The sequence below is a fragment of the Corvus kubaryi genome, unplaced genomic scaffold (genome assembly GCF_017639235.1).
Source record: "Corvus kubaryi isolate FWS band 111438036 unplaced genomic scaffold, C.kubaryi_AGA036_p1.0 37172, whole genome shotgun sequence".
Classification (NCBI taxonomy): domain Eukaryota; kingdom Metazoa; phylum Chordata; class Aves; order Passeriformes; family Corvidae; genus Corvus; species Corvus kubaryi.
Window position 1 is genome coordinate 231440 of NW_024581047.1, and position 22903 is coordinate 254342.

General features: G+C 46.2%; 1 protein-coding gene across 1 annotated transcript; it reads right to left on the reverse strand.

Moving 5' to 3' along the window:
- Nucleotides 1–55: 55 nt before the first annotated feature.
- On the reverse strand, nucleotides 56–21923 carry SIN3A (SIN3 transcription regulator family member A). The gene is made up of 19 exons (XM_042021781.1): nucleotides 21712–21923; nucleotides 20172–20278; nucleotides 19385–19667; nucleotides 17239–17490; nucleotides 16404–16556; nucleotides 15405–15563; nucleotides 14064–14153; nucleotides 12539–12657; nucleotides 10858–11068; nucleotides 9214–9330; nucleotides 8265–8503; nucleotides 6872–7055; nucleotides 6114–6687; nucleotides 5474–5643; nucleotides 4256–4429; nucleotides 3469–3561; nucleotides 3025–3119; nucleotides 2621–2828; nucleotides 56–1248 (listed from the first exon to the last, which is right to left on the reverse strand). Exons 2-19 carry the CDS (start codon nucleotides 20192–20194, stop codon nucleotides 1018–1020), a joined length of 3375 nt encoding a protein of 1124 aa, XP_041877715.1. The 5' UTR covers nucleotides 20195–20278; nucleotides 21712–21923; the 3' UTR covers nucleotides 56–1017.
- Nucleotides 21924–22903: the final 980 nt, after the last annotated feature.

Below are 22903 nucleotides of genomic sequence, written 5' to 3' on the forward strand. Positions count from 1 at the left end.
ACAGTGCCTTTCAGACCACGAACAGGGCTGTGGGTGAGCGAGTGTCTTCCTCCAGTTAAGAACAAAGACATTATTTTTTTTATTTACAAAAAAAGGAGAAAAAAGTTTCCACACAAAAGCACTACAATGATAACTCCCTTTGGTAAAAAGTGTAATAAATGTCTCCATCGGTCTGTCTGTCGATACTAATTCTCAAGCCACCTGGTACTATGGTACACAAGAAGCTAGTACAGTTATGCTAGCACATCAAGCATAATTCCTTTAATTAAAAAAAACAAAACAAAACAGCAAACCAAAAAGAAAAAAAAAAAACCAAAAAATTGACAATTTGTACATTTATTTACAAAAAAGGAGGGGAACATGTTAAAATCGTGTTGTTCTCTGCTGTGTGTGTGTACGTACATGTGTGTGAAAAGCTGGTGCATGGCACTAGGAGAGACTAGTAAACAAGCAGGTACAAAAAAAACCAAAAACCCAAAATAAAAATAAAACAGTTCCACTGGCACTAGAAAGGACAGACCGATCTGCACAGGGTGAGTCCAGCCTGGGAGGGAGAGGAGGGAGCGAGAGGAACCCAGGGTCCACTGCCCCATGGCCCCGTGCCGGAGCCCGCAAAGAGAGGAGAATCCGGTGGCGACAGGCACCTGGGGATTTTGGGGATACATCCAAGCGGTCCGGTGGTGGAGGGCATCCTGTTCCCCTCCCTCGCCGCTCAGGGCCTCCGGGGAGTCAAAGCCTCAACGCTGCTGGTGTGTACGAGCTTGTTGTGTTTCTCTGGGATGGCTCAGTTCAGAGAAGGGTCCTTCCTGCCCAAAAAGGGCCGGCGGCCCGCAGCCCCAGGCAGAGATCCACGTCCCCGCAGGGGATCCCGCCGGGACAGGTTGTACCAGCCACGCACTAGTCAAGTGGCCATGTTACGGAGATACACAGTGAGGGGAGAAAGGCATCTTCCTCCTTCCCTGGATGCGCGCACACACACACACATCTCCCGGGCTCTTCCCTCGCCCCGGGGGACTCTTAGGATGTCTTGAATATCGTGCCGTATTTGACGCGGTACTTGTTGATGCTGACAAAGTGCAGGGTCTCTGTGTCACAGGTGGTGGTGCAGGGCACCAAGCCCTCCAACCCTTCACCCATGAGCCACTTGTTTGTCTCGGCTGCCATTTCGCGGGGCACGTGCTCCTTGGTCCATTTGTCCACCCAGGCCTGGAATCGCTGGTGCAGGCGCTTGCTCACCCTTTCATGGGACTGCAGAAACAGGGAGAGGTGTTAGGAAAAGGCAGCTTTGACCCCCAAACTGCAGCCTAACACAAAGCTTGGCTACTGGTTGACACCACCAAGGGGATCAAATACAGAGGGAATTCGTAATACAGACACTGGACTAATGACAGAGGGAAAGCTCTGATGAAGGTCCCCCAGATCTCCTCTCCAAGAAAATTAGTGGCAAAATGAGCTCAGAAATACTAAAATGTTTATGCTCTTTGTTTAATACAGCAGTTCATGGGCTGGGGACATGGAACATATCCAGTGGGAGCCTGAAAGCTGCATGCCTAGCTCAGAGTGATTCCCTTTTGCATCGCCCAAAAGATGCTGCTGCCTCCTCCTCTAGCACCCAGGACCAGGCAAGCCCTGCTCTTCCAAGCCCTCGGGGTCTGCCTCCAGCCCCCACAGAGGGTCACAGTCCCAGGAAAGAGCAAGCTCAACATGCTTTATACGTATTGGGGACACAACTGCTACAGAAAATGAAGAGCCAGGTCAGGTCTAACAGGCTTGAGAAGCTCTGGCCTAACAAAAACATCAGGAGAAGAACTGTGCACGTTTTTGGGTAAGAGCATCTGCCTAAGGAATGTAAAATCCAGAACAGATGGTATAAAGCCATGGCTACAGTCATAATTGAAAACAGCCAATATAATTAAACCTCCAGATTAAAACTTACAGATTTTATTATTTGTTTGTTCTTCTCCCAGAGACTGACTGCTTTGTGGTGTTAATTGCTAAATCCAACAGATTTGTTTCCAAAATCCAATGTAGCTTCTACATCTTCCAGTAACCAAGGGCTAAGCTGCACACTACATATTTAACACTTCAAGAATTTATGTTCAGATTCTCTGTGAAGAGCTCTGGCACATACTATCCTGCTTATAAGCTTACACTTCCTTGAGGTTTGTGCCAGCTGAATGGGATAGACTGAATTCAATCAAAATCCTCAGTATCAGCATTTCAAAGAGTCACTACACTGCAATTAAAATACTCATCTCATGTGAAGGCAAAGTTTAAGAGAATTACTTCACAACTAATGAAGTGAAGCCATATCTGTCTCTCATCAGCAAGAAACATGGCAAGTAGTTGTTTTATAAATCTAAATACATGAGTAGAAGTGGATGGAAATGTTCCCGTAAGATGAGAAAAGGAGAGTGTCAAAGCATCCAGATAACCAGATCAGTTTCCTCCAGTGCAATCCTCCTGAATTTCACCCATCTGGAGTCACAAACTCTTGTCATCTTGGATAAACCCAAACCTCTACCTCTCCCCAAACAGCTGGAGAGGCAATGCCTCCTTCCCTTCCCCCTGGGTCCCGGGGAACACCAGCAGCCCACCCCGCTCTCTCGCTGGCTCCTACCTGCTGAGCTCGCAGCAGCGCAGTCCTCCTGTACATGTAATCCTCCGATTTGATCACGTACACCATCTTATAGGAGTTCAGCTTGAATTTACACTCCAGCTTGTCCAGGCTCTCCACATTCTCCATGGACTTCTTACTGTTTCCCTCCTTCCCTTCCTTCTCCTGCTGCTCCCGACCACGCTGACACTTACGGATCCGCCTCAGATTCCTGCAAAGCAGAGAACCTCTCTTGGAATTAGCACCCACCCTCTGGCACTACGAAGCTGGGTGTAGATGGTGGATCTCAAGGCCAGGTTGGACAGGGCTTGGAACAACCTGGTCTAGTGGGAGGTGTCTCTGCACATGGCAGGGGGTGGAATGAGATGAGCTTTAAGGGCCTTTCCCAGCACAGCCTGGCCACTCACCTGGGCAGGAAGACGGGTTTCTGGGCCAGGTGCTCGCGGAGCTCAGGGGAGGTAGAATCAGAGTTAACGTACCGCTCCACGTAGTCCGACCAGCGCTGGAAGCAAGCACAGAGCACACATCAGCCACTGCCCTCCCAGCAAACATGGGAGGGCTAAGGAGGCTAAGCTGGAAGTCACGCAGAAGAACACAACATCACTTCTGAAGGCTCTGTGCATCTTATGCCCAAAAACGCAGGTACAGTGCTTCTTTATGTGGTTTTGAGTTATTTTCTCATACAAAATAAACCAAGAAGGATTTGTCTGCTCACATCATTGGAAGCTTTATGGCATGTCCTTGACGTTTCTTTGTCTTGTGCTAGCAGACCACACCACCAGTCACCTGGACACTCTGGTCCACTGCAACCTCCATCATCACAGTCAACTCTCTGGACAAGCTGCCCTTACCTCTGCTTCCACAGGGTCATCCGAATTTTCCTCTTCTGTGTCCAGCAGCTCAATGGTTAACTGAACTTGACCTCTGCTCTGAATGAACATCAGCTATAAAGAAAAAGCAGAAGGAACTTCAGTAAGAAGAGGTTTGAAATAGAAACAAACACCTGCACTTCTCACTGGGGCAAAGGGAGAATGAAGCAAGTTGGCAGTTTTAAAGGAAACCATCCTGAGCCCCCAAAGTAAGTTTGAGAGCAAGGGAAGAGATATTATACACTCAGGCTTTTATCCAAAGTACTTCTCTGGCTCAGAAAGGGTCTGACCGCTTCCTGCCTCTTCAGAAAAGGAAGTATGGATTTGATTAGCACAGGTTTATTAGCAATGTATGCAGGCAGCAGTGATTTAATGCCCAGTCAGTAGTGGCAGATCTCCCGACAGTCGACAAAATTGAGACACCAGAGAAACAGAAGAGTTTGAGCTAATAAATTAAAACCAGTGGCAGCCAAGCAGTCAGTATGATACAGCCCAAAGCTGCTGTAAAGCACAGGGGATATTCATTGCTGTTCCAGGAAATTTATTCCTCCTTGAAACTTCATTTCTGAGGGGCCCTTGCAGAAGCACTAACCTATGTTCTGAAAGCTGGCAGCATGTGCGCTGGTTTTGGCTAGGATGAAGTTAATTTTCTTCATTTTTGGGTGTCTAAACAAGGCTCTTTTTTAAAGGACTAGTGCCTCTCCCTTCTTAAAAGGCATCCCCCTCACCTCTTTCTGGTTTTACACTGTGTTTCAGACCCTGGCTTTACCTTGAAGCAGTTCTCCTCGGACATGAGCTGCTCAGCTTTGCGCTGGTACGCGGCCTCCAGGAGCGTACGGGAAGACTGGGAAGCGAGGAGACCTCCCGTGGCTCCATTGCTGTTCTCCGACAGGTATAGGTCTGTCACCTGCACACAGATCTCATCACTCACGATGTGCTGGAGCTGCAAACAGGAACAACAGGGGGAAGGTGTTCGTCAAGGAGGCTGCTACACCCCCATCAGAATAGAAGAGAATAAGGATGTAACAATGGGATTGAGCTCAAGCAAAAAAACCCTTAGCTTCTTCCAGCTGCAGATGATCTCTGCTACTATGCGAAAAGCCCACAATATCTTTAAAAAAATTAGCAGGTGGCAAAGCACAGCTACTCAGAGGAAAACTACACACAGGGAACGTTGTGATCAGCAGCAGGGGAGGAAGGGCCAGAGCTCTGTGACACAGTGTGTCCTCTCCTCGCCAAGGGGCTGCTGCTGTGTCTGAGGAGAGGGGTGGGAGGTTTAAGATCAAATCCATATTTTGTGTAAGTTGAAAAATCAAAAGTCTCCCAACTGTCTTCTGAATTCAGTTAATCTCTGGACTGAAAGGCTTCTGAAGAGCAGCTCTACCCTTCTGAAAGAGGAAAGGCCTTTCAAGTTATTCCACTTACAGCCCCTTGTGTCTGTTTTTGTTCTTTATGCTACAAAAAGGCACAAGAAGAATTTTTCCTTTGCTCACACATTCTTCCTACCAACCCAATAAAAAGACTGGAGTATAACAGCCAAAATGAGCTACTCCAGCAGCCAGATAAAAGAGACAAAAGGCTTTTAGAAAAAGTGTGCACTCCTACAGCATTGATGGAAAGGAAAGGAACTATTTAGATGTCATTTCTTTTTTTTTTTTTTTTTTTTTTTTTCCCAAAGTTGAAGCAAGATTAGCTCTGGACATGCTTTGAATACTTATATCCTAAAACACCTGGAAAACAACAGGAACTCTGTAGAGGATATTCTAAATAATTTAAACAGATCAGAAATCATCTTCTATCATTTCTCTACTGTGAGGGTTAGAGAGCTGGGTGAAGAAACACCCTGAATTTACCTGCTTACCCCCAAAATTCCCCATTTAGGCATACAACATGGCCTGCAATGTGAGCCTGGGTTCTCACTGCAGCAAACCACCTGTCTACTTTCTCCACCCCGCCGCACCCAGTCCCAGGCTCTGCTGGCAGTCACCTGTCGGACGATGCTCTGGATCAGCTTGTCCATGGTGAAGGCGATGTAGGCGTGGATGGTGAACATCTCGCGCAGGGAATCCTCATACTGCGACGAGTCCATGTTCCCATCCAGGAGGTTGCGCACCATGTCCAGGAAGGCCGGGTAATAATCCTCCACATCGATGTCCACTGCAACAGGAGAGAAGGGGAGAGATGAGCACACTGCCCCCAGGAAGGGTCGCTGTGAGTTTTGGTCCTCAGGTGACGGACGCACTTAAGCTGAAGAGTTACTTCAACTTGTCTTTTATGGACATAAATAAGTCCTTTTAAGGCCATGAGTATTTTCATAATCTCTTGCTTTCTAGCTCTAGCCTCCTCCATGAGCTTTGTATTTCTGAAAGCTTTTACTTAGGGAACTTGAGGATACTTTAGATATGCAAGTGTAAAATGAAAGCTCTTCTGAAATAACTGCCACATATCCTTCTGCTATTCCAAGTCCCATGTTCCCCACATCTTCCCATCTCCCCAGGGATAATAAAAGAGAACCCATCTTAAAGGGTCACTGCTATCACGTGCCTGAAGACACCCAACAACCCCTGTCACCACGCTACAAACAGAAGCACCTTTTTCCTCCCAGCCTCCCACCAGAAGTCACTCACTGGGCTCCTTCAGTCGCAGCTGGATGGCAGGACTGTCACTCTTGTCTCGCTTTATGCCCAGCACTTCCCTCTCCCACTCCCGTTCCCGCGTCTCCTCCTCAATCTGCCGCTCAGCCTGGGTGCAGATCCGCAGCAGCCGCAAGCACAGGATCTGGTGCAGCCTCATGAAGATGTACCAGTTGCTGTTCACGTAGAAGAGGTTGTAGACCTCATCCATGCCCCGCAGCTTCTGGGCTGTTGTGTTGTTGAACATCAGCTTGGTTTTGGGAGGACTACCCCCAACACCATTGTGCTTTTTTGCAGCCCCAGTAGCTTCGTCCACATCCATTTCCTCTTCTTCTTCCTCTTCCACATCCGAGAGTTCACCTCGCTGAGCAAACAGCAGGTCTGGAATGAAGTGATACATGATCTGCTTGATTTTGTACTTGTCCTCTTTCTGGATCCCTGTCTGCCGCTTCACGTGGTGGATGATGAGAGAGGCAGCATCTTCCAGGATCTGCTTGTCTTCATAGGCTAGTGAGAGGTGTGGGCCTGTGGGCACTCCAGCATTTTCTTCTGAAGCCTGTTCTTGCCTCTACAAAGGAGAAACAGCACAAAAATCAGCCTAAACAATCCCTGTCCACCACCCAAGAGCCTGCTAGAAAGCTCTGCCAGTGGAACAGATTTCCTCCCGCATCAAGCTGTGAGGAACGGGAACTGAAACTGCACAAGCAAAGTACATAAGTTTAAGGGAAGGAAACTATTGCTGACCATCTCACCTCATCATAGATGCTTTCAATCTCATTGAGGAGACTCTTTGACCTTAGGACCTTGGTATCATTCTGCTTGAAGTTGATGCCTTGGTGGTCCAACGATTTCAGGTAATACTTCTCATTCTGCTCTCGCCAGACTTTATTAAATCCTCTCTGGGCTTCTCGCCACTCTTCCTCTTTCATCTTTAACCTTGGATCAAGAAAACGAGGGTGAGCTAAGAGATGAGCATACAAGAAAAACCCTGGCCCATGGTTCTTGGTGAGTGTTGACAAGAGCTGAGCTCCTGATGAAATGGGCATGGATCAAAGACATGCCACAGAAAGGAGCTTTCCAGGAGGTGCACCCCAGACATGCTCTTCTGGAGAAACCACTCTGGGTTTCTTTCACATCTAAGTAAAACCATGCAGGAACAAAGCAGCCCCAGGAGAGGGGATAGAGGGACAGGGAAGTCAAAAAAGCTGGCCCTGGACTCTCAGAAATCCCCAGCAAGTCACATAGCTCCACCTGTGGAACAGGGGCAGCTTAGTTTGGACAAGGAACAAAGCATGGACACCTGAGTGTCCTGGGAATGCACTCCTGAAGCTTGACTCAGCATCCCAAACAAAGCACCCCAATTCAGTCCAAGAAGGGTAGGGAAACTGGGACCTTGCAGGTATCCTGGGAAGGCTGCTACCCCCAGTTCCAGAACTCCAAAACACAGGACCAAGAGTCCCACAGAGCTAACGGAGTATGTACTACTGCTTACACATCTCCCCGACCTTCCCCAAGGAGCTGCAGCATCCACTCCCTTTTAGCTGAGGAAGGGGAGGCTGACAACAGAAACAGGACTGGAAATCTGAGGATAGCAGAGCCACCATCATCTGGGCACATACAGCCATAGGATTTGGAAAGGGATCACATTTAGCCCTGGGACAACAGTTTCCTTATCTTACACACAGTGAGGACAGCAAGGAAGAAAAAAGTTTAGGAGGAGACAACAAAAGCTCTTTATCCTTCCAGCTGAGCTGTAAGAATTTTGTTTCAGGAGGGCAATTCCCTCTAGGTGACTATTATGGAATACACCAACTGTCCAGAATATAAATGAACTTCTTAGTGTCACAGAAAAACAGAATCATGGAATGGTTTGGTTTGGAAGGAACCTTACAGATCATCTTGTTCCAATCCCTGTCATGGGCAGGGACACTTTCCACTGGACCGTGTTGCTCCAAGCCCTGTCCAGCCTGGCCTTGAACATTTCCAGGGGTGGGGCAGCCACAATCTTTGGGGGCAAATTTACAGCCTTGTGGAGTTCACACTCCTTAGGGGCAGAAATTAGCCACTTTTCCATAAATTTGGACAGCATACAGTGCGTTACCCTTTGGAAGGGACCCTGGGGCAGGGTGCTGGGGCAATCAGTACCTTTTCAGTACAATGGGAACAGCCACGGAGGGGTTCTTGCGAAGCCCATCGATGATGTCAGCTGCTTTGTCAGCATATATCCTCTGGAGAGCCTTGCGGTGGATCACCTCCGAGGTGCCCCCCAGGGTGTTGTCCAGGCGGAATTTGGCCTGCTCCTCCGCAGACAAGCGCGACAGTTTCTTCTGGATTGCCTCCAGAACGCGGATCGTTGCCAGGTTGGTCTCCAAGACAACATCCAGCTGGAGAGAACAGTGCATTAGCCGTAGCATTTGAATAGACAAAACATGATACTTCACAGAGGCAAACATTCAAGTGACGCGAAACAAGAAGCTGCGCCTGTTTAACAAGGTGTACTCGAGCACTTTGGTGCTCAGATGCTCTAAAATAATCCAATTATATTTCGTCTGCTACCCACATAATACTGCGTAAGAATTTAAAGGCTACCAGAACGATACTGTTTGGAAATTACATCTTCCAGCTGGGAATAGAACACAATTGACAGTTACTCTACAAAAGGATGCGCCAAATCTGAGCGGATTCAGGTAATTGCCCAGCTAACTTCCATTTCCAGTCAAGATGTCAGTTGTTTAACATCCTGAACATATTACTTTGCAGATGATTACAGGGGAATGCATGTTCTCATGCATGACGTGGGCAGGAAGAACAGCAAAGATGCAACAATTCCATGCTGGCCATTCAACAATTTCACGTGGAGTGGTGTGAACCAAGAGCTCTGCACAAAAGGTGAGGGGCAGGGGTGGCAGCTTAGTGGTTGTGCAGCCACTACTTCTTGCATGAAGAGAACACAAACTTTTATGCCAAAAACCAGGTGGCAGACACAATAAAATGAGATTCTAACATGCAGTATTAAAGGTATGATTACATCGAGCTCATTAACTGTCCACAGAACAGAGCTTTCCAAGACATGAACCAAGAAAAAGCAATTTACCTCAAAACGTTCATCCTCACACCTGTAGATGTGCTCTTCATATTGTGTCTTCTTGGAGCTCACAAACGTGGAATCTTCGGACCAGGACGGGAAGGAGACCCAGGTGTCATTCAAAACCTTTGAGGGAGGCAGAGGGAGAACAAGAGCCATGGTCAGTGTTCAAGGGGATCAAACCTGGCCAGCTTCAAGCCCAGTTTTCTGATGGGACAATCTAATTCCCCAGTTGGAAGAAGTGTGTGCCCTTTCCAAAGCCCAGCATTCATAGGGCAACTCCAAACAGCCAGAACCCAAACAGCCAGGCAGCCTGAAAAATTCATTGGCTGGAGCTGTGAGGAAAAAACTTGCGAGAGAAGAGGAAAATAAAGGTGAAAGGAGCTTTTCTGCTCCTTTATATTAGTCAGCTGCAACCAGCTGGTTCCTCGTGTGTGATTCACCATCAACACTGTGTGGTCACCACAGCAGACCTGACTGTTAGACAGGACACAGTTGCTGCCTCCAAACAAGGCTAATTGGAAGTATAAATCCATACCCCAGCATCACCTTTCCTGACAAAACAGCTGAGCACCTGCAGCTTTCAATACAGGAGCAGAAAATCAAAAAGCAAACAAACAAAAAACCAACAACAACCTCAAAGAGGCCAAAGGCAAAGAAACAACGATTCTGGCAGACAGTCTTGAAAGCCAGGCCCAGTTTTCATAAAGCCAAAGCCTGAACAACTGAGTCATTAGATTCTCCCAGGGAGAAAAGTTTGTAACTGCATCACACAAGATGCTTTTGAGAGACATGTCAAGACATGGATTAAAAATTCAGCATTTCAGAGAGAAAGAAAGATGCATCTGAGGGAATATGTGGGAGAATCTGTCTACAGAAAACATGATTTTCTTTTAAAGTTGGCCTAGAGACAACTCTGAAAGCAGGCTAAGAGAGAATTTAGGTAAAAAGGTAGCAATAATCCTGAATTACATACCACCTTGTAAAGGACCTCTGAGATTACATTAAGACCACACAGAAAACCAGTTCTGTCATTTCCTACTTGGAGGGAGTGTTTTAAGTTTGCAATCTCAACGTTCCTTTCACAGGTTGTACTACATAACACACCATAAATAAAACGTAAGAGCATTAGGTATGTCAGTAATTAAACATCATAACTATTCAGTAGGTTTTTCTCCAGCTGCCCCCCCAACGCTCTATGCAAACCTTTCCCAAATGCTGCTGGAGAAGAGATGATGCCAACCACCAAAGCCTCGTGGGTATCACAACTCCCAGCATAACCCAGTTCCTAGACTGACGCCTCACCCTGTGCAATAAGCTTCTGGATACGATCCAGATGTTTACGGGAACGCCACTAGGAATACCTTGGGTGTGCTCCCCTCGGGCTGCCACACGTACTGTGAGGATCCCGAGCCAGGATGGGGTGCCCACACACGCCTGGCTGCAGGAGCAGCACAGATCAGTGTGGATCAGTGCTAAGCAGGCCTCAGCTCCATGCTTGCCACCACCAGACGTGCCCTGACATCCCCAGGAACCTTTCCAACACATGGATACAAAATAAATTTCCCATCCTGCTGCGTTTTGCTCGCCTTTGCTCCAACGCTTTCAAAAGGCTGGGAAGAGCCTTCCTCTGTGACACGACTCCGACCTTACCTCTTTACACAGCGGAGTCCGCCCTGTGCACTTGGGTTGCTGGTAGCTCTTGGGCAAGGCTCGGTAGCTGGAGCCCAGCCTCTTGCAGGAGGCATAGTCAATCTCCATGGCAATCCCCTCAGTAGCCCGTTCCTTCGGATACGTCTCCATGTGAACAGATTCCTTATACCCCAGAAAGTTTTTAAACCAAGTGAAAAGTTCCGGGAATTTCCTAAAATAAAAGGAATGAAGTGAAAAACGAGCGGAGCGCTGAGCTGTGATGCTGAGGCTAGAACTGATTATTACAGACCGCTCTCAAATTATCAATCTGGTGAGAAGACCCTCTCTGCTCAGCCCCACTTCCACAGGGCCTGACCAAGTGGGAAGCAAGCACCTGTTGTTGATCAGGAGGGGGATTGCTCTCTTGGTGCAACTAAGGTGCTTTAGGAATAGTGACGAGCAGGGAACAGCTGTCAGAGCTTTTGCTGCAGGGACAGCACTCATGGCATGGTCACGTCCGGGTCTCCCCAAACTATCCTGGTAGTGAACTCAGGCCAGATTCCTACTTGTTTGCCAATGTTTTGAACCTTAAACCAGACCTTTGCTTTCCAGAGGCAGCAAGAAGAAACTAAAAGACAATTCTGTAACTACGTAGCAAAAGGTTTCAGTGCCAAGCAATTGCCTCAACCAGACTTCACAGAGCAGCATAAATCATGGAGAAGCCTTTGCCTGCAAGGCTCAAGTTCACCTGTTCGCAAAGTTACCTGAAGAATTTATCAGTGTAAAATACTGCATTTGTTCAAGTCCTCTTATCTCATGCAAAGCTCCAGCAACAGGATGAATTGAACCTGTTACTAATTGAATCACCAGTTATTCATTATATGGCAAAAGATAACATCCAACTCCAGAATAAAAAACCCCCTGTATTATATCTTTCCATATAGTTAGAAGCACAGGCTGTAGATGGGAGAAGCACAGATTTTTTTTGTCAAATACTGCACCTTTTCTACCTGAAGTCAGACATTCTGCTGATGCCTGGCTAATTCCAGTGGATCTACAGAGCAAGTGGAAGCTCCTTAGGGCAGTTTCTCTGCACAGTAGCTACTGTAATGGGCTCCTGAACCCAATTTATGTTGCTACTGCCTTCTCCCTTGGAACCAGCAACTCAGTGCCCAGGCAAAAGAAACACTAATCCTGCTGCCCAAAGCTAATGAGAGGATATCTGTTGGTTTTAACCAATTAATAGGGCTGTTCTGTACACTACTGACCATCATGGAAGTCATAAATTCCTATTTAGAGTTCCTTAACATCTTTGGCTTTGTGACAGAATTCAGCTGCTTTTTGGAAACTTTTGTGACTTTATATCAGCACTCTGCTTTTTCTGGGGGGACATTTCCTTTGTAATTAGACAGTCAATCTTTTCTCAAATGACATAACCCATGATTCCGGAGCAAGAAACTGCAATAACAGGCTGCTAATAATTTTGTTCACCCTGCTGGAAAGGGAAGACACACAGCAAGCAACACCTGCACTGCTCCTGCATGCTGCCTGTCAGGACAGCTGGGAATCTCTCTGGGACAAGGAATAGGAAAGGGCAGTGCAGAAGACCCTGAAGGTCAGTGTTTCTTTCCTGGCTCCACGAGAGAAACAGACCAAGAAGATTAAGCTTCTTGCCTTGTGTAAGGAAAGGGGCTGCACTTACCCCAGGAATGGAGAAACCAGCTGCACGAGCTCGGCCCGGGAGATCACCTCCTGGTTGAAAATAACCAGGCAGCGCAGGAAGTTCTCGTATGCTTCTGTGCTACGCAGAGCTTTGCGGACCTGAGGGAGGGGAGACAAGAGGAAAAGAGGAACTATCAGGGTGAGACCAAGCAGGGGGAGGTCCAGGAGACCTGGATTTGACACTGTGCTTCCCACCGAGGCGCACAAATCTTAAAGTGAGCTGGACAGAGGGAACTTGCCCTCTACACAGGGCCAGAGAAACAGGTACTGATGGGAGCCATCCCCACGCTGGGATCCCCTGCAGTGTCAGCACTGGGGCATTACTCTAGGAAAGGAGCTGCAAGTGAAGAATTAAATCCTTCAAAGAACTCTGTAACAGCTGGATTACAAAACACTGGAATCGTGGACAACATCAGTTGTAACTGCAGCATCACAAACCCACCCAGGCTGCTTTTAAACTCCAAAGAGTATTTCAAGCAGGGAGCACGGGTATGAGACCCATGCCCTGGGTGACATCTCTCCAGCCTCTGCCTCCTTCCAGCTTGGATTATCACAGACAATCCTCCTTCTGCAACCCTGATCTTCACAGAATAAGGAAGCCAAACTATTCATCCCAACACCATTACCTTTCCCACAGGAATAGTCAGATCTACACATTAGACTGAGATCTATCATTGTTAAGTTATTCATCATTATGGTTATAATTCCACAGCAGGGATTTCTAGGTTTACCCATGTTAACACCTACACATCCTCCAAGCAATAAATTGGTTCCCAGTTACCATTAGCTGGTTCCCATCACGCTGCAAAATTCACCACATCAGCAGGGAGCAACCAAGACTGTAATCAGTGTGCGAATTTTGCTTAAAAGGATGGTTTTAAGTTCGTTCCATACTCCCCTCTGAGCTATAAGGGAATGTATGGACATCTCAGAAAAGACACCAAGGTACCACTTGGAAACACCCTGTATCTCCTTCATTTGATCTGTGTGCTAAACCAGCAACAGGTAACAACTGTGCAATTAATTAGATTAATCTCTGAGGGGAAAAAAAACCACCAAAAAACAACCCAATGTAAATATGATTCAGTTGCTTTGTAAACTGAGTTCCCCCACTGCAGCCAGCTGGTTGTAGATGGGTACAAGCTGTGCCGACACAGCAAGACATGCCAAGCACATCATCAACTGTACGGGGATTTCATAAAGGGGAAAGAAATTTGGAGTGTGGGTTACAAGAGAAAATTCCCATTCCCTCAAATAAACTGCAGCAGCAGCAGGTGGGAAGCTGGAGAAGGAGCTTTGGGGAAAAGACACATGTAAAAAATACCACAAATTTTTAAAAATTTCAATGGATCTGACTTAGAGGTCACAGGATACATCTGAGGTCAAGCTGAGAAATGTTATCAGGGGGGTGTAAATCTCACACACTTCACTGTGATAGAAGTCCAGATGTGTATACAGGCAGGACCTACATCAAGGACACGTAATATCTGCATCCCACCTCTCACCTTCTCAAAGAAGAGAGATTCTGTCCCCACACCATGTTTGCTGGCTTCTGCCAAAGACTGGTCTTTTAAACCAAGCAGCTTTGGTTTCTTCTGTTATCAAAAAAAGAAAGGCAATTAAAAATAAAAGGGGTGTTTAGCAAGTTGAGATCATTCGATTATCTATCACACAAATGCCAGCTCCCTGACCCCACCATGTGCTTCCCATTAAAGGAAAGGTGGCTTTTTTGAAGGACAAGTCTATTAAAACACGTGCTACAAGTTAATTTACTGAATGTTAATAAGTAGCATACCACTCCAAATATTTGTAATACATTGTTGCACGCTTTCCTGTAACTAGCTGACTGAAACAATCACACTACAGCACATCTTATTTTTATAACCAGTTTGGAAAACTGCCAGAATAAGTGATTTTCCTATCACTCATCCACTTCTGTAAGTCTTACACCTCCCCAGAATAACAATTTTTTCCTCTCTTGCATTCTACTGCAAGATGCTTTGTTTTCCCCATACCACCCCTGCACTCTCCATCCTCAGAAAGGCTGAAAGTTGCCTTCAACACATGCTTCATTTTGGTGCTCTTGATTTGAAGGGGAGGAGAAAGGGCAGAAGGGGATTTAAATCCCTGGATTTAAATGATACAATCACACCAGCTAATGCTTTTCATGACAAAGGACGATATACTGGCTTCAAAAAAAGCAGGCAAATTTATCCTTCATGCACAAAGCCACCTGGCCACAGGACAATTTTTGTTGCACTACAAAGCCTCGCTGCTCTCACAAATTGTGCATCATTTGAAAAGGGCAAACTCTGCTGAGAGAATAATCATTCATCATTGTATTAAAAGGCTTATCACAGGAAAGATGAACAAACATGATTCTACTGCATCTGCTCCAACTTCTACTACAACAAAGCTTTCAGCCACACCTTTTCAGCTTGTCTTTTCCTACATGCCTTAGGAACATTTGCTACAAATTTTGGACAAATACATTCTGTGGCAGTACTGAGACTTTTGTCTCCACATTCCACAAATACCCCTCATTAACCACTGCTAATAAAACTATGTATTTCTAATAAAGTGATGAAAACTTTGTTTTCCCAAGCCATTAAAGTAACTATATCCCACCCTCAGGAACAGATACCACCACTGGTTTGCAAAAATCAGAGGCAAAGATCTGTGCTTGGAAACAAGGACTTCTGAAAGGTTTAAAGACAAACATTATTTTCCATGTTCTCAAGCTGCAGCCTGTGCCACAAAAATCGCAAGGACTTGGAAAACACATCCTGCTCTGCCACAGCCTCCCGGGACAACCAGGGCTCTGAAGGAGCAGCACGTGCTCTTACCTTCACCGGAGGGGTTGCCCCCGTGCTCGAGTGCCGTCGGATCTGGCAGCCGTTCTGGTTGGGTCTCTGCTGCTTGTTGTTGAGCTGTGGCTTCTTCACTGTGCCCCCGTGGTCATTCCTGACCGATTCCACTTTCTCTGCAGTTGTCTTACTTAGCAGCTTGTTCAGAGACAAACCCGTAAGACCATTAGGGCTAAGTTCCACACAAAATGTCACAGAATGGTTTGGGTTGAAAGGGACCTTTAAGATCGTTCCATTCCAATGCCATGCCATAGTCAGGGACATCTTCCACTACTCCAAGTTGCTCAGAGTTCCATTCAACCTGCCCTTGAACACCTCCAGGGATGGGGCAGCCACAGCTTCTCAGGGTAACCAGTGGCAATGTCTCACCACCCTCACAGGGAAGAATTTTTTCCTGACATCTAATCTAAACCTACTCCCTCTCAGTTCGAAGCCATTCCCCCCTTGTCCTGTCACTCCATGCCCTTGTAAAGAGTCTCTCTCCATCTTTCTTTGAGGCTCTCTTCACGTACTGGAAGGCCACAATTAGGTGACCCCCGAGCCTTCTCTTTTCCAGGCAGAACAATCCTAATTCTCTCAGCTGCTCCTCACAGGAGAGGTGCTTCATCCCTCTGATCATCTCGGCAGCCTCCTCTGGACTTGCTCTGACAAATCAATGTCCTTCCTGTGCTGGGGACCCCAAAGCTGGATGCAGCAGTCCAGGTGGGATCTGCTGCTGCTCCTCCTAGCTCTAGATGACCAATGGATTTTACTGCAGTTACAGCAGTAAAACAACAGTAACTTAAAACAACCCTTTCAGGCAAAGGAATTGCATTTAAAATAAAAGTTATTTAAGAGACAAGTTGCAGCCAGAAAACACAGTCTACCCCCCTGACCTCATTCCTACACCCCAAGAAAGAAACAGCAAAAGCACATTTTTCTGAACACTGGCTACATACAGAACACTGCATTAGTTACCCTGTCTCCAAGGGTACTCACCACAGAGCTGTTGGCATCAGGCAGGAACTGCCCAAATTCCGAGAGCAGATCCTCCTGGTTCTTGAAGAGGCGAGCTACCTGGGCATACACCTCCTGCTCCGTCAGAGCCGGCGTGTAGTTCCCTCCTGCCTCCTTGGCATTGCGCTGCTCTTTCTGCCAGAGGAAAGAGGAGACATGTCAGAAGAAAGGATGCACGAACTATTCAAGTGACAAATAAAAAATAAAACTCTCAGTGATATAAATAATGAAACAGCAAAGGTCTCAGCTTCTTATGTAAAGCATCATACTATATTAATAGTATGACTCTTATATATTCTAAGTACCTATACTTATATATACTATAAATATATCCTAAATGCCCAATTGGCCCTGGAACAGTAAGACACTGATCATAGAAGTGGTTGCTTTGCTTTTAACACAGAGCTACAGCCACATTGTCTCATCCCGACACATGCTCATAGAAAAATGCCAAATCCAGTTCTTAAACAAGCATTTCAGACACTTCCAAGCAAAGATGAGGGACTGAAATCTATTACTTCATACTGCTGCGTAATCTTTTTAACTTGCAAGAATCCTGCTTAGTTCAAGCAGAATTCAAGACCAGGCTGGACAGGGCTTGGAGCAACCTGACCTAGTGAAAGGTAGCCCTGCCCATGGCAAAGGGTTGGACTAGATGATCTTTAAGGCCCCTTCCAATCCAAACCAGTCTATGGTTATTTGCTGGCCACTGCTAATACAGCACAACACCCAAATGCAAGTTTTGGACACCCCCCCCACAAAGCAAAGCAAGAGAAATAACCATACGTAGACCCAAACTCGTATTTCTAACACTTGCCTGATACGTGTGGAGAATCTCCAGGAAGGCTTTGTAGATGTCCGGCTGTCCCTGGAACCGATTCTTGATCTTGTTGACGTAGTTGATGGCATGATTAAACTCCACGGGCTGATTGTTCTGCAGGGATGGTGTGGTGCCCAGAGAGATTGTCACAGGTGTGTGAGGCTGGACCGGTGGCGAGCGTGGTGATGCGTACGGCGGAATCGGGGGGGTCTGCTGGTTGGCAGGAGTATGTGCCTGCAACTGCGATGGCTGAGGAGAAAACAAGCTGTGTTAGGAACAAGCAGATCCCCTTATGGTTGGGATAAAGGCACTTTTAAACCACTTAGGGATAGATAAATATTCAGTGGGCCAGCAGAGACTAAACCGCATCAGGGAGACAAAATGCCTGGGCTATTCAAGCTGTTGTTATTAAGATGATTTTCCTTGCTAATTGCTTTGGACTGAAACCTGACAAGGGACACAAACTACCTCAAAAATTTAACAGAGCTAAAATGCGTAGGTACGACCAGCTCCAACACTACAAGTGATTTTGCCACTAGAAGAATTGTGGGATATATAAAGGCAATAGCAAGGGAAAACTGGAGTTTCTTGAGATGAAAAGCAGGCAATGAGTAATTCTTTTGAATACTCTTAATGGACATCAAACAGCCAGGTGAAAATTTAGTTTTGAGGTGGCAGTTTTAAAAGGAAATGGAAGTACTTATTCCCCTCATGTTTTAAATTTTAAAACTTGTATTACACTGAGTTTTCAGGACTGAGAATGTAAGTAACCGTCTTAGAAAGGCTATAAATGTCCTGTTACAAGGTCCTGCCCTGCTCAGCTGCAGCTTCACCTGCCTGGTAGGGACATCTCACCTCATTGTCTAGCCTGTCCCTCAGGTTCATTTAAAAGTTTTAGCAAAGATAGTTCAACATTTTGCAATTTGATGAGGAGAAAACCACTTATACCATGGTGCTAAGAAGGAGCCAGCTCTTCACTGAGAGCATGTACTACTTCTTAAGAAAAAGTCCTTGAAATTTGACACAGGCAAGTTCATTCTGGAATGATCTGCAGAGTCCAGCTTGGCAAATCTTTTAGCAAATCTTTCAGCATGTTTTTGTTTGCCATTTCTGAGCAGGAAGTTGCATGTCCCAACGGTGTTTGTCCAGAGATCAGCTAACTGCCACATTTAACTGCTGCTTTTTAACTGCATATTACCTTTTCCTTTAGCTTTTCCAGCCAACTGTTATTTAACAGTTTAGGGATTAACCCTTGAAACTTTGGAGATTCCCTCCCTAAGGCTCTGAAATATTTTCACATTTTGAATACATGATATTTTATCTGGAGTAATCTCCTTGAACATCTATTATCCTGTTCTGTTTCACATAATTACATCTTTTGGACAGTAGCATCCGGATTGTATCTAAATCGGAGGCAAATTTCCTTTGTTACTGAAAGGTCTCTGTTCTGGGCTCACACACCAATACCTACAGGCAACATCATGGTCATCTTGCCTAAACTCTTGCACTTTAGATGTTGCCAGTCACTCCTGAACCCTTCCAGCTGATGGCTGAACCAGACCCCTCTACAAAAACCATCCAATCTGAAAACAAGACTTCAAACAATGCAGAAGCCACCAAATAACAAATGAAGGTTTCCTAAAAGCTTAATTGCCTCAAGCATTTGAAACCAGACACACTCACACCAAGAAGAACATCTTCACCACAACCTCTGTTTTATGGGCGATTTCTTGGGACTTTAGGTTTAAGACAATATACACAAAAGCAGGCAGATAATGTGTGCCCAGTGATTTAACTAGGAACCTTTTCCCTAGGGTTGCTGGATCACTTCTTGAATAATGTGTGTGCCATCTACCAGATGCTCTGACTGTCTTTCAGTTCCCCACTGCCAGCAACAAGGCTTTTCCAAACTCTTAATCTTTTGGAAAGCTTCTTTGAATTGCTGTCAAATTAACTATGACTGCATCTTCAAGTTTGAAAATGAGAAATTATCCCAGCAGCACAAGGGAAACACATGAAGGTTCACAAATACTGGGGAAAAGCAGTGTCTAAGTTAATTTTTCACTCTCTAGCTCCACACCAGCTTCAGCTGGAGGCAGCAGAATCCCTGTGCTCTTAGTGCAGGTCACCCAAAGCCTCTCACCTTGCTGATTTTGGCAGGTGTGGGCTGCGGCGCCGGCTGTGCTGGTGTCGGAGTCGACTGCGCCGAAGGCTGCGACGGATGCGGCGGCTGGGGCTGTGGCTGGGGCTGCAGCCCATGCGTGGGGATCTGGTGAACCTGCCCCGGGGTTGTCACGTTCACCATGTCGTTGGTCTGCACCTCAATCTTGTAGCCAGGTGGCAAGAAGGTGTTGAAACCCATGATCAAGTCTGGGTGGCCCTTGAAGAGCTGCGATACACGGCTGATCACCCCTGGAGTGTCGATGCTGAGGAAGGAAAAAGATCACGATGTCATGATCCTCTGGGACCTTGCAGTGGGACAAGGTTCTCCACAGGGGAACCCTCTACTGCACTTTTTCCCTTATCACCCCTAACCTATGAAACAATGCAAAACTGAGTCCTATAAACACACTGCTCAAGATTGACATTAGCATTATTTTATTAGCCCAAACAGCGTTTTATATCCACGAGATCTAGGCCCAAGTCTGACCATTATTAATGGGCAGACAACAGATGAATGACTGATGAATGTCAGATGAACCAGATGAATGTCAAGACTGAACTTGTGAACTCCCAGTCTAAGCAAAGATCCAGTATAAATGAAGGGATGCATTTAATTTTTAGAAAATAAAGCACACAACTGCTTTTACATCACTGTCCGGGTGTGTTATTCTGTATACAAAGGACAGAATTTAGATCCTGCCCTGTGCTCCCACGTCCACATACACTCTTTCTAACCTGGAAGGAAGAAGAAAAATGCAGCTTGTTACCTTTGAGATTTAAATTCCTTCATAATATCCAAGAAGTCATTGTAGACCTGTGGCTGACTACCAAACTGTAGCTTCACCTGGTCAAGGTAAGACAATGCATCCTCCACCTGGAGACAGACCAGACAGGTAATATTAGCAGAGTAGATTTGATTTCACCTACCACTGTTCTGTAAAATGCTCATTATTTGAAAACACAGCTGTTAGCCCTGAGCCTGGGCAGGGAGTTAAGGAGCAAAAAGCTCACGAGCCTGGTTAGTTTACTACCAGCACTTTTGTTTGAGTAAAAGGTACTCACTCCCCAATCCTGGCCCATGAGATAAAACTGTACCAAAAAGAAACAAAAAGGAAAAAAAAAAAAGCAACACAGATCAGCAGAATTACTCAGAATAAAAAAAAAAAAAAAAAAACCACCAAAAAAACCACTCCAAATTTACCATGACTGAAGTGACTGCTAGGATAAACAGAACTAGACTGAGTATTTTTCCTGCATTCATATGTGGAAATTATTATGGAAGTCTAAGAATAAGCAGAAAGTGGAAATGACATATTCAGTGTAGTAGATGTCTGCCAGGTACACGCTTGCACTTCTCTCAAAAAGCCAGACATTTCAGTTCGACGTAGAAGGTTTCGAAAATGGCAACTGTGGGCGGCAAATTGTTTTACACCTCAAACAGCAAGAGGTTCATGATTCGTGCACCAACAGCCAATTTTCAGAGGTACTGAAAGAACAGCCACAGCCTAAAGCGAGAGCTCTGCGTCCCTGTGCCTCCAGCAGCCAGGCCACGCACTCAGCAGCTGCAAGAGCTACACACAGGACCGCGCTTTCGTCTGAAATTGAACAACGGAAGAAAGACTCATGTATAGCCCCAACCCTGCACTAGCAAAGGATTTTCCATGGATTTCACTGGGAGGAAGAAACACTCTTTTTGAAATCGGTTTTCAGAGACTTGTAGAAATGAAGTTTCCCAAATTCAGCAAAAGGAAAAGGGCAATGGTTTCCACCAAAACCAGAAAAGACTCGCACCGTATTTGGAAGGAGCTGAAACAGGCATCAATTCGTATGTATGTGCCTTCTCCAAATGTAGCAACTTAAAGGGGTTATTTTTGGTGGACTTCTCTCTTTGTTTAAGGATTTTACAGCACATAATCTGAGAATAGAGCCTTCCTTACTCCCAAATTACTCCCACACAACCACCCACATATGCCATGTGTTCAGAAAAGCACCAAATGTTTTGGTAATTTAACCCATTCATCCAAATACTCTAAGCAATACATTTTTCCTTTTCCTCCCTGCCACAAATCTTTTCCTAGCAAGTCCAATTTCTTTGTATTATGGTATGTGAAACCACAGGGTTTCAGCAGAAAGAGAAGCCCATTTCTGCATTCAATAGACTCCCAAACACGAGAAGCATCAAATCCTTGTCAAGAAAGCTTTTAGGAAGTCACCAGCAGGGAGGAAAAAGGATAGAAAACGGGCCCTGGCCGCACAAGGAATTTCGGGAGAGGATGGTTGACATCGGGCAGCACTGCTTGACGTTACCTTGAGCCTCTGGAACTGCTGCTGGCCCTGCACGGGCACGGCCGGGGGTGTGGGGTGCGTGTGGCTCTGCACCACCTGGCTGCCGTGGGGCTGCACCGGCGCAGGGTGGTGGTGGCCGCTGTGCACAGCGGCGATGGCCGGCCCATGGCTGCCCGAGCTCTGCGGCACGGCCGACACCTGCCAAGGCAAACAGCACGTCAGGCACGGCCACGGCGTCGTGGCAGAGAGCCTCCCAGGCCTCCCAGACACGGGAACACAACTAAGGAAGCAGAACACAGCTGGTTTGAGCTTTAACCATGACTGCTGACAACCTTACTCAACAAACTCCAGACAACTCTCATCCTATACTCCAAGTACAGGAAAGCCCTCCCTGCAAACGCATTCCAAACACAGGCTGTCCCCGGCCTGCACGCTCACTGGCTGTCAAGTATGTCCCCTGACATAAAGACCTGAAAAAGGAGGGTAAAATGGGATTTTTAATCTGACAAGAGTCAAGGTTCTCTCCTTTCCCTACATGTCACAAGTAATAATCTGAGTGAATGAATCTTTACGGGCTGCTACATTCTTGATGTTCAGTTTGGGTACTGGAAGTCAAATGACAGCTCTCTGGCATCAGCAGGCTCAGGGGAAAACCCAGCTTGGTATTTCCCCTAGAAAAACAGGGAAAGGAATAGAAAGCATGCACTTTTGGGACTTTTTCATACTGTAAACCAGGGAAGTTTCAATTTGGAAAATCATTTTCACAAACCCAGTTTTCCATTTGAGCCTCTTTTAGATGGGACATACTTTATTTGATCCTCATGAACAAAGTAAGATTTGCCTGCTGGTTCATCTAAGTTCTTTTTAAGAAGGACTACCAGCATCAACACAGCCTCTTCCAGCCCCTGCAAGGGTCTGCCTGCAGCTCTTCAGCTCTGTGGCTGCCACTATGAGTGTGAACATCCCTTCTGCAGAAGCAAGGATGAAGCTGTGTGTAAAATCAGGCACCAGACAGGGAGAGCAGCTCACCAGCAACACAAGTGTGGAAGATTCAATATGCCAGAAATGTGGCAAAGACAAATATCACACAAATAGCCCTTCCCTGCTCTTTCACTGACAGCTATCTCCAGTGTACTCTTAAAAAAGATATTTTTTCCCTCGTACCCAACTGCCAGCTTCTTGTAAAGGAGGCAACAGAGGGAAGAGTGCCACC